General features: G+C 44.9%; 1 protein-coding gene across 2 annotated transcripts in view; it reads right to left on the bottom strand.

Moving 5' to 3' along the window:
* Positions 1 to 789: 789 nt before the first annotated feature.
* The window catches only part of MGMT (O-6-methylguanine-DNA methyltransferase), a 123,798-nt gene continuing 112,299 nt past the window's right edge, over positions 790 to 12,288 (bottom strand). For both annotated transcript variants that reach the window (XM_085064589.1, XM_085064590.1), the window contains exons 5-6: positions 8,330 to 8,469; positions 790 to 1,958 (exon numbers count right to left, since the gene is read on the bottom strand). In XM_085064589.1, the coding sequence (XP_084920715.1) occupies positions 1,827 to 1,958; positions 8,330 to 8,469 (272 nt within the window). In that variant the 3' untranslated portion in view covers positions 790 to 1,826. The remainder of the gene's footprint in view (positions 1,959 to 8,329; positions 8,470 to 12,288) is intronic.

Consider the following 12,288-nt stretch of genomic DNA (forward strand, 5'->3'; position numbering starts at 1 on the left):
CCCTGTCCCTGTCCCTGTCCCTGTCCCTGTCCCTGTCCCCGTCCCCATCCCTGTCCCTGTCCCTGTATTTGCCTCTCTCCCTGTCCCCATCCCCATCCCTGTCCCTGTCTTTGTCCATCCCTGACTATCCCTGTCCCTGCCCACCTCCACGCAGCCCTCTCGATCTCTGACTGTCCCTGTCCCTGTCCATCCCTTCTTGTCCCTGTCCTATTCCTGTCTAGCCTGGCCCTGTCCATCTCTGCCCATCCCTGTCCTGTCCACCCATGCCTGTTCCTCTCCATCCCTCCCTCTCCCTGTCTGTCCATCCCTGCCTGTCCCTGCCCACCCTGAATCTCTGACCCAGAACAGGATTTTACTCCCAAACTTGTGTATTTCCCTGGAAAAGGTGTTACTCATCCCAAACCTAGCCATCACCATCCCCATCCCCATCCCCACAAAAACTAAGTCACATCCCTGAAAAAGCCCAAATAGCTGAAAAAAAAACCACCGAGGGATGCAAATGTGGGAAAGGTTAAAGTTGACGTTTGCTGCCGCCTGCTTTTGGTGGCAGCATGTATTAGAGATATAAAAAAAATAATAAAATACACCCAAACTGTACATATTATAAGGCCATATTTTTATCTCGGGGTTCTGGTGACATGTACAAACCACTTGAGCTTTGCTTCTGTGGTTTATATCGCCACGAGAAACCCTTGATAAAAATACAGCTTTATATTGTACAGTGGGGTATAGTTTATTTTCCCCATACATCACACCCTGTGTTTTATTTATAAACAGACCCAAAGACACTTGCACATGCAAAGCAGTTTTTTTATTGAAGTAATTCCAAGGTATCAATAATCCTGGATTAACTAACGCATCGCCACACAATAATTTTTGGGGGGTAGCAATGGCCTTTCTAAAGAGACATCCATGAAAATATGATAAAACACATAAAAAAATCAGTATTTCCATGTTACAATTTACGATTCCCATACTGGAAATTTCAGCTTCTGGTGGCTCGTACTCACAGAGAACCCTGCTAAAACCACCTCAAAATTTAGCTTTAATGTCTCTTGAATCCTTCCTACGGAGAGGCTACAGGAAATAAAGCTTTAGATAACAGAGAAACATGGAAATCTGAAGGAAAACTCAAATGATAAAGCAATGTGCAGCTGATAAGGAAGCAACTACAATGAGCTTTTCAATATTTTGTCTAATTTGGCTAATCAAACTGTTCATCCAAAATACACAAATTGTCAGCAACATCTCTTCCTCTGCTTTACTAAATAAAAAAATTCCCATCTCCCAGTCCGAAAAGAAAAGGCAGAAGCAAGGAATTCAATAGCTGCCTGCTTGTGCACAGATTTCGCTGTGTTTCTTTAACTCCTGTTTAGGTAAAACACCTTTTTGTGCCCCGAATTGGGGAGGGGGAGCTGGGCAGGGCTGGCAGGGCTGAGCCTGCCAGGCTGGGCTGCCCCACTGCCAGCCAGACACCTCCTCAGGGAAACCTCCACCTCACATTCACCACGTCCCTCCCACTCCCTTATCCCTGCTTTAATGGACATTAAAAATAGAACAAAACAGGACTGGAGATGGGAACAAAATCCGTGCACAACAGGCCCGGATCGCTGTAGTCATTCTGCTGTAAAATGTAAAAACAAGAAAGGGCAGCCGAGCTGCCTCCCCCAGGACGCAGCCCGCTTTTTTAATATAGTGGTGCCACCACACATTTCACTTTGGATGTTGCATTATATTTGTGTGTCACTCAAATATTTACCATTTTGCTGGGTGCTCTGAGACAGGCCAGGCCCGGCAGCCATGGCTGCGCCGGTGGGGTTTGAGGCTCAGCGCACCAGCTTCTCCTTCTGCAGCTTCTCATGGGACAGCAGCCACTCCTTCAGCAGCTGTCCCCCGCCGTAGTTGCCAGTGTCCCCGCTGCTGCGGATCACCCTGTGGCACGGGATGATGATGGGGATCTGCCAAACACACAGAAATCCCGGAGAGAAAAGGGTGAGGCTGAGGCAGCGTGAGGGGAAGGTGATGGAAATGGCGGGATGAGGCCTCAGTGCCCTGCTGGGGGATGTGCTACAGGCTGGGCTCCATGGGCTTGGGCTTTTCCAGCCCCAATGGTGCTGTGATTCCATGAATCTGTAAATCCCACCATAAAACCCAGGAGCTGTGTGGCACTGGGCTTGCAGGGACATGGAGCAGTCACATCAGGGCCATGCTGCTGGCAGAGCAGAAACAGCCCATCACCACCCCTGGAGAACAGCCCAGCTCTTAGGGAAAAACAGGCATGGACAGGAATTTTAATACATAAAAATGATGTGAAGTTTTTAAAGGAGAAACCTGGGATATGAAATGCCATATATAAAATCCCCCCTGCAGCAGCAGCTTCTCCTGCCCTGCCCTCCACCACAGCCGAGCCCTCAGTGCCCAGGGTGAGGGATGAAGCCTCACAGCCCCAATTAGATGGAATATTGGGAAGGAATTGCTCCTGTGAGGGTGAGGAGGGATGGGATGGAATTCCCAGAGCAGCTGTGGTGCCCCTGGATCCCTGGCAGCGTCCAAGGCTAGGCTGGACATTGGGGCTTGGAGCAGCCTGGGACAGTGGAAGGTGTCCCTGCCATGGCTGGGGTGGCACCAGATGATCCTTAACATCCCTTCCAACCAAACCACACTAGGATCCATGATCATCCCAGGATTAGAGGATTTCTGGGAAGAAGCAGACCCCTGAGAGGAGGTCCCAGTGCCTCGGCTCCCTGTCAGATGCTGCTCTCAGTGCAGCACCTCCACTTGCACCACGCAGAAATTCTCTGGAAGACCAAGACACTATTTATTATTTAACAGCAACTCAATCCAAAATGGGTTGTGAATTTTTAAAACCTCCAACAGGAGAAGTTTCATTCCGACCTAACCAATTTTAAGAACTCTTTTTCCCCTTCTCTGCCTTCTACTGCCTATCATTTATAACCACACGACACACTCTGCAAAATCAATGCCAGAAGTTACATAATGGACTGATAATGCAGAGAAGAACATAAACGTGGTTTTTTTTTATTTTTTATTACAGGTGATTATCATAGCTGAAGTACACACCATAAAAACTGCAATACATCATCTCTAATCACGGGTGTGTTTTGGTAACTGCATAGTAATGGCATTGCAACGGTGGAGCTGGGACAACAATAACTCACCCAAAAGGGCAGTTCTCACAAATTTGGATATTTCAAGCCAAAAAGTACAATTTATTTCTGTGTAGACACACAGACAAATTACACACTTTACTCTGACTTATTTTAATCCCATTTAATCATTACAGTTCAAGCACTGTGGTATATTTAAGCCTGGGATACACAAACCCCAAAGTAGCTGAACAGCCACTGGCCAGACCATAACTTGAGAGGAATTTTTTTTTTTTTGGGGTGTTCTTTCAGTTTTTCTAACTAATTTCAATGCCTGAAATTTAAAATCTCAATCTCAGCCCACATTAAATGGGAATACAGGTACTTATTGTTAATCATGGTTTAAATAAAAAAATGCTTTCAGTATCTGCTTTATTTGGAGGTGGTGATGCCACAAGTGAATTATGCATCTGTGACAACTCCAGTGAATACCAATAATAGCTTCACTCCATGCCAGGCCATCCCACATTGGTTTATGACTTCTTCAAAGACATTGGGGTTTTTTGCAAGTGTTTTTCTGGTTTGGGGTTTCTCTGCCTTTACACTCCCCACAGTTACTGCAGGAGGCTTGGCTTGAGTGACAAAGCCATAATAATCCACTGTAAAACATCTCCGAGGTTCATTTGCAATTCTTTAAAAATACACACAGTAAAGCAGCAGATTTTGGTGGCAAGGTTATAAATCTTGGTGGAGAAGAAAAAAAGGACTTTATTTTAGTGTGGGTTCTTGGATGATCCCTGGGTGGACTCATGGGACAGGGAAATGGGGCTGAGCTGCTCACCACCGAGCAAAACATGAGGTATGAAATAAATGCCACTTTTCCTATGCCCAAAATAAAGAATTCCATGCTGAGACTGTCCCACCACAAACACCCATCCGTCACCCTCTGTAGCTTTGGATGTACAAGTGGTACAAAGACCATACCAGCACCATAATTTAAAAATATTGAATATTGCTTCAGTTTGGCTTAATTGTGGTGACAACGTTCAGCCTACTAAAATAATTAAACCTGCTAAAATTTATTAGGGCCCTAAGGACATTTTAGAGGGAGAACTACCCTAGTCTGGAGCTTTAATGCCTCAGCCACATTTAATGTAATTTTTATCAATAACCAAGCAGCTCATAATATTATAGCGCCGCTGAAATCTTCATGCTGTGAAATCTAATTCCTCTACTCCACGAATCCATCACACACACAGACCCTACCTCAAAAGCTATAAAACTTCCAAACCCACAGATTTGTCTCCAACAAAAAAATAACATGAAGGAGCCCTCGGATCGATGCCAGAGTCCCTCTGATTCGGGCGCCAGCTGAATATTTTCTCCAACTTCGCTTTTGTTCTTCTGGGTAGAGGCCCACAAGGGAAAGAGCTTGTTTTCACTCGCAGCCTCATCAATACCTAAATCCTGGTGAACAAGTGACACTGAGAAGCTGTAATCAATAGCTCCCTGTGCGTTTTTTCTTCTGGTCAAATGGTTCAGCACTACTGACAGCCCTGACACTCGGAACATGATGCTAAATCTTTATCAACAGCCATCTGGGTGAGTGGCAGAACAAGGCTGGGGTGGTCATTAACGCTCGTGGCAATCTGTGAATAAACCAACTCCTCCAGAATGCGTTTGTTTAGGAAAAAAAAGGTGGGGGAAAAGCTCCGTGCACGCTGGATTGATTGTTCTGAACTGCATTTGGCAAATTCCTGCTCTGGTTGTTCCCACTGCCCAGTTGGAGGTGAGTGATCTGTCCCATGGCATGGCTGAAGGGCTGGAGAGATCCTGGAACCTCATGGATCAGCCAGGCCACGATGGAAACAGCTGAGGTATCATGTTGGAACACACTCAGCAAAAAAGAGTCTTGTGGTTTGCTCATGTCACAGAACCCCAGACTGGCTTGGGATGCAAGGGATCTTAAAGATCATCCAGTTTCACTCCCTGTTTTTCCTCCCCCTCTTCCCCAGCAGAAACAAATCCCGTGATGTGACCCAATGTGGGTCTCAGGTTATCACCAGCCACCAAAGGAAGCAAAGGCATTAGGAATGAAAGTATCAGGGAAAGGTTCTTCCCCAGAGGGTGCTGGCACTGCCCAGGCTCCCCAGGGAATGGGCACAGCCTGAGGCTGTCAGAGCTCCAGGAGTGTTTGGACAGCACTGCCAGGGATGTCCAGGGTGGGATTTTGGGGTGTCTGTGCTGGGCTGGGGTTGGACTGGATGATCCTATGGGTCCTTCCAGCTCAGGATATTCCATGATTCTGTGAATGAGCACACAAGGAGCTTTATGTGTCCACAGCATTTCAGATCCATACTTCACAATCTTCTCATAAAGGCACGATTGCTCCTCCAGTGTTCAAAACATTTTGGTTGAATATCCATGATTTAGCTCAGTATTGTATCCTTGATTCAGGATGGATTGATGTAATATCCTCAATTTAGCACAGACTGATCAGGCTGTGCCCTTGGCTGGGGTGAGCCTAAGGAATGGCCCAGTTGGAGAGGACACAAAGCCAGGGTAGGCATCTCTGCCTGCCGTGAACAGACCGCTGAAGATGTCTTATTTAAGGCACAGAACACTCATTTAGGATGGCCTTGGACTAATCAGCCCAACATTCTCCATTTCCCATGAGCCTCTGTGATTTCTTTTTGATCCTCCTCTACCAGTCTAATGAGATTTTTAATTGAACTTTATGGGTTCCCTTTGAGGACCACAGACCTTGCAATCAGTGTGAACCACAGCAAACTCTGGGAAGTCTCTCCTGCAAAAGGTGAGCCATTCCCACCCTATCCTGGGCACAAATTGAGGCAGCTGCTGCGTGCACCTCTTCCACCTTCTCATAATGCTGAAGGTCATCCCATGAATTATGTGAAGCATCCCAGCTGCAAGGGGAAACCTGTGGAATGCACACTACCCAAATTAAAGACCAAGCCTTGATTTGTAGGAGGAAGAAATGTGCTGGTATTTGGTGGAGAAAGGTGAGATTTGTCATTTTATCCAAGTGTCTGAGGGACAAGGCAGTGCCTGGCTCAGAGTTATTTCAAATGATCCTTTTTCCTGGTATGATCACCCTCATTAAATCAGATTAATCACAAATCAATCTACCACTACCCCAGGTCACTCCAAGTCCCATCCAAGAACCCTTGAGCACTTCCAGGGATGAGTCTGGGGTTTGGACTGAGGGTTTAGACCTTGGGTGGTTGTTGAGGAATCTCTGACCTCCTGTGCTGTTTTCATCTCAGTCCTCTCAGTATTTTCTTTAATAAGATTTGTATGAGGCTGCGACGTGGAGCTGCAAATTGGGTCAGAAAATCTGTTTTCGCAAGAGTTGATGGCTTTATATATAGAGATAACAAAGGTGAGGGGGTTTTGCAGTGCCACATTTTATCTTTATATTTCCCCTCATGCATAAAATCCGTGTGTATTACGCACAGTCAGCCTGCACATGATGGCTCACAGGTGAAGGACCATGGAGACATTTCTGTGGGAAATATGAGGAGCAGTGAACACTTGCTCACACTGAAGTGCAGAAGGACGATGTGTGTGTGTTTGCATGTGGAAAATGGATGGAATTTCAGATTACCTCCAGGAGATGAGCAGTGGCAAAACTGTGGTTTGCGATGGGCAGGACTCTCATTACAGTACTGGTTTTTTTTTTTTTTTAATCATCAGCTTTCTATGATGAAATATTGAGGTGGTATTATATTAATACAGCTCCTTTTCCCTACAGCTATACATTATTATCTATAACCATAGCTTAAAAATTTTCTACTGGGGACAGAAACCACTGCAGCCACGGTATGGGCTGGGAAAAGGCAATAATAACTAGGACCCCATTTAAAAAAATTGCAGTAGCTTTGCTGTATATTTTCAGAACTATTTTCATCCTTCCTCACAGGGGAAAAAGCAGGAATTTTCACACCACAACCTGCTGTTACCGCTACTTTGGATGCTGCTGCTCCACTGCAGCCTGAGGGCAAAGCTGGGTACATTTCTAGGCGACAGCAATTACATCTCCTTTTGCACAACACTGGATTGTTATTCTTTGAGAACTGTTTCCTGTAGGTTTGCATTGGATTGCCTTATCTTAATGTACACCAGATTATATTGGAAAGCATTCCATCACATTAAAATAGTTTGTATTGTCAAGTGCAATGCAGGGTATTGACAAAACACTGCTTTATGCTGCTTATAGGAACTGGTTGATAGGGAAATGTGATGAGTGCTGGAAATATGGGGGTGGGCTTAAAGCTTAACCCCACAAGGAATTGGGTGGGTCTGCCTGGCTGGGTGCTACCTGTGGGGAACTGGGGAATGAGATGGGCTGCAAGGTCCCTTCCAGCCCAGATTGCTCTGTGATTCTGAGGGTTTAGGGAACTGAATTGCTCCTCAAGCAGTGCAGGTACAGAGCCCACCTGAGCCCCCAAACCCTCCAACTCAGGATGGGGCTGATCCCAGCCCAGACACACAGGGTACACCACCCCCTGATGGCCAACACAGCAGCTTCAGACACCAACCCCTGTGCCTCAGGTGCACAGATACACCTGGAAAGCCAAACCCAGACAGAGAAAAGGGAAAACAGACTGAGATCAAGTAGTATAACAAAATGTTTGTCCAAAATCCACAAGCCTAACCTAGAGCGGTGCTTCTTCCAGCTGGCTGAAATTCAGGCAACTCACCTAAGAATCCCAGACTGACTGGGATTGGGAAGGACCTTTAAGCCCATCTTGTTCCAACCCCCTGCCATGGGCAAGGACACCTTCCAGCAGCCCAGGCTGCTCCTGGCCTTGTCTGAAGAATCATCCTTATGCCAGAGAGGATGGACTGTTCTTAACACAACCAAAACTACTCATAACCTGCCAAGTAAGGTCCACGTGGAAGATAAAAGACTTCCCTGATCTAGAAATATCTAAAGAAGTTTGAGAACAACAAACTCTGCAGAGGCTGGTGAGTAACAGAAGTGTTTCTCTTCCCCACCCAACACCATAAATGGTAGGGCATAAATCACACTGAACTGGGCTGTGCATTACTGCTGATTAAAAATACTTACTGACCTTACTCCTTGTGGCAGACCAGTTTCCAGAGCAGATAAATTTAATCTAATGACATTTAGCCCGCAAAGCTCTCTAAATCCAGCATCTCCCACCAGCTCTGGCTGGGAGTTGCCCTGGACTCACCGGGTTGCTCCTCATGGCTGATCCCACGGCTCTGGCTGCCCGGCTGTTGCCAGCAAGATCTGCCAGCTGCTTGTAGGAAACAGCCTCCCCAAACTTCACATCGTTCAGCAGCGTCCACAGCACCTGCCTGGTGAAGGAATCTGCAAGGCAGAGGAGCGAGCACTGTTTAACTGGAGGATGAAACAGTCAAAAAAGCCAAGCATAAGAGAGGCTCAATAGCAGTTTTCTAATTTGAATTGGAACAGCCCCATGCACTGTCCTGTTATTGTGTCCTATATGACTACATTTAAATACGTGATTATTAGAGAGAGCGCTTGGAGTAACCAATCACTATAAAAAAGGGACTCAAGGCTTTGATTTTCCTATATTTTTAATTTGCTTCGAGTACAATTATCCTGTTAACTCATACAATGTGCTTTTTTTTCCCATTAAATTGGCAGAGTATAAATTAGCACGGAGTCAAATTAAAAGGGAAGGAATAAGTGGCTGCACCTCTCTGACAAAGGCCTGGCATCTCCAGCTAATTTCCAACTTCAGCTGGGCCACACGGCGGGGAAGCCCTAGAGCCAGCGAGCTCCGAATTATCCTGGCTGACTGCATTTTATAGGGGAGACCCCCGAGCTACTGCTCAGCACTGCTCACACTGCCAAAGGAAGGGCTGGCTGTGACCTTGAATGTACTGCATATCCTTAATGATACAGGGGGAAAAAAAAATATAATGTATTGGCCCATTATTTTAATTCTAATTCGGCAGCAAATTGCTTTAAGTGTTCCAATTGCTGAAATAATGAATAAGCAAATGCATTAGGAGAGGCTTCCTTCGGCATCTCAGGGTTTTACCCAGCCCAGGATTGTTTTAAGGAAGGAAAAGGGAGAGCCCTGTTTGGATTTGAGGTGGGTTGAACACCTCTGGCTCTTCCAAGACACTTGGAAAAGCTTTGAAGATCTAACTCGTGAATAACTTACTGAGAAGAGCAAGCTGATGACTAAAAAAAAGGGAAAAAAAAGCAGAAGAGACCCTTTCCCCAGCTGAGAGCCTCAGCCTCCTGCTCTGGCAAAGAAACAAACTGATTAAAAACATTTTCTTTCTTCAGTTGTCAAAAAAGACATTGATTACCTTCTGCAGAAAGGTAGAGAAATGTGATTTTGTTCTTAAAGGAAACCCATACGGCGTTATGTGTGTGTTAAATAATAAAAATCACTTCTTAACTGAAGGGAATGATAATCACTTCATTGAAAAAATCTGTTTAGTCTTTATTATAACATTAAGCAAATTAAACATCAGCATAATCCAGGTGATACGAGAAAAGGGTCATCAAAGAAATTAACTTTGTTGTTCATTAATTTACATGGATTAGTAGAGGGCAAAGAGATAGCAAATCTGCTCTAGTTTTTTATGATATAATTTCAAACTGTACACCATTTGTGGCAGTAGGGTGACTTTGGGGTTAATCAGACTGATTTGTCCTTTTAATTGCTTTCTATTCAAAGAAAATTCATTAGATAATGTTCTCTTCAAAATTCATGAATCAATTTAACTGAAGAAACCACATTAACAGCTTTGGGTTCATTAGCACAAGCAGTTGTGTTACAGGCTGATTGCTACGAGGGTTTCCTTAGGCAAACAGATTTTGTTTACTGTGATTCCTTCAGAAAGGTTTATTTCAAATCAAATTGGTCCTTATTATTGTTTTAACCTTTTTAATCCGGCGGGATTAGCTTTAACCCCTCTGCTCAGGGGTCTTGTGGAGCCACTGCCTGATGGCATCTTTTAAATCCCTGAAAAACGCCCAGTGCAGAAAATCCCCTTTTTGCCCTCAGTTTTGGTACCTTGGGATGGGATGGACATGAAACTTTTGGGAACCTGTTGGAATCAGGGAGAAAATGGAGCAAAGTGTATCTGGACACAGAGCAGCTGAGGCAGGATGGGCCATTTCAGCCCCCCAGCACCAGGGTGCCAAGTGATGCCCAAATTCCCAAGTTCAGGCTGGCACAGGGACACAGATTATCCTCCTGTGACAAGCAGGGGCACAGATTATCCACCTGCCAGAGTCACTGCACATTTTTCATGGGAGAAGATCCACTGCCTCTGCTCCCACATAAAACACCCGTGAAGAGCTCAAAAGAATGAAATATTCAGCAATCATGCACATCATTTTGGAAATGTATCTGAAAACTCCATTTCATCCTGTGGGGAGCAAATGCATTAATTAGTTTAAGCAGCTCGAAGAGACAGTGCCAAACACTGTTATGAAAGTGTGAGTGTGAGTGCCTGTGAGCACAACCTGCCCAAATGAGATGGCTGAACTTTCACCACTTTTCACTGTGTGCCAACGTTTTATGCTGTTAAATATCGTTAGAAAGTGCTGTAAAATCCCCACATAAAAATGAACACACAGGAATTCTCTGGTTCCATGAGAACTTGGACACTTCCAGGGATCCAGGGGAACTTCTCTGGGCACTCTGTGCCAGAGCCTGCCTACCCTCACAGGAGAGAATATTTACAGGTAAATTATAAACCCCAAAAAATGACATCCTGACTGTGCTGTTGATGCCTAAATGCTCAGAGCTCCCTCATAACAGCCCACTGGACCTTAATTCTCCATATAAACATGTTAAATCCATGGGGATAATGGAGAGAAAATCAATTTTATTTGAACACCAGCTGTACAGTAACTTTTAACTGTGTAATTGAAGGTGGTAATTAGTCCAAAGAACTAAAATCATACACTTCTAACTAATAATCAGAGAGTCATGGAATGGTCTGGGTTGGAAGGAACCTTAAAGATCATCTCATTCCACACCCTTGCCATGGCAGGGACATCTTCCACTAGATAATGTGTTTGTAACTAATCCCTGACAAGCATCCTTGGTGTTGGTCAGAGGCTCAGTCCTTCAGGATTCAGGATGGATGTGGGAAGAGCAGAGTGACCAGTGCCAGTCCTTTCCTCCCCCTCTGTATCTCCTCATGCAGATCTTGGGGCCAGAGAGCTTCAAAAAACCCCACAGCCTAATTTTCCACCCTTTTGAATCTCTTTGATTAAGAGGAATTAAAGACAGAGTGGTTTTTTCCTTCCCCTCAATGCTGATTGCTGGGAATGTTAGTTTTTGTTTGCTGTGTTGGTTTATTTTTGTGAGGTTTTTTTTTTGCTTTTCTTTTTGTTTGTTTGTTTTTCCCCCAGAGTTTTGCAAATGCAAAGACACTTATAAACACTCACCCCTCCTCACCAGCTTTTTCACAGCCTGCCTGGGGTACTACACAGACAACTTTCCTCGCTGTTTTTTTCACTTATTGGTTTTCACTGTTATTGCTATTAGTTAAAAAAAACCCCAACCAAACAACATTCAAGCACAACAACTCAAAACCACCCAAATCTGTCTACAAAACAGCAGTTCCCATTGCAGCAGCAGCTTCCACCTAAGCCAGAAAACTCAGACTGGCTCTTGGATCTGGGAAGAACAGATTCATACCCAAATTTCAGAACTTTTACTGACAGCAGGCAATGCTGTGAACAATTAACCCAAGCAAGAAAGCTGGTTTTTAGCAATTTTGAACCTTCTTTATTGTTAAAGCCATATTAAACCTGCCACCCTACCCCAGACTGACTAGCAAGTGCTATGGGAAGGGATAATTGTTTAATTCCAATGTTTTGCTCTTGTTCTGCCCCTGGATCCCTGGCAGTGTCCGAGGCCAAGTTGGACATTGGGGCTTGGAGCAGCCTGGGACAGTGGAAGGTGTCCCTGCCAGGGCAGGGGTGGCACTGGATGGGATTTAAAGTCCTTTCCCACCCCAACCATTCTGCAATTCCGTGAAATATCAGGCACTTCTATTCAGCTTTTCTGCATTGCCTGTGCATGTATGTTTGCAAAATGAAATATAAGAAAACAGAAACACGACTACAATGTATAAACTTGCTGTATGTCTTTATCATTTCAGTGAAAAATGACCAAAATGCTTT

Source organism: Lichenostomus cassidix, chromosome 6, assembly GCF_008360975.1.
Source record: "Lichenostomus cassidix isolate B80296 chromosome 6, HeHo_3.0, whole genome shotgun sequence".
Lineage (NCBI taxonomy): Eukaryota > Metazoa > Chordata > Aves > Passeriformes > Meliphagidae > Lichenostomus > Lichenostomus cassidix.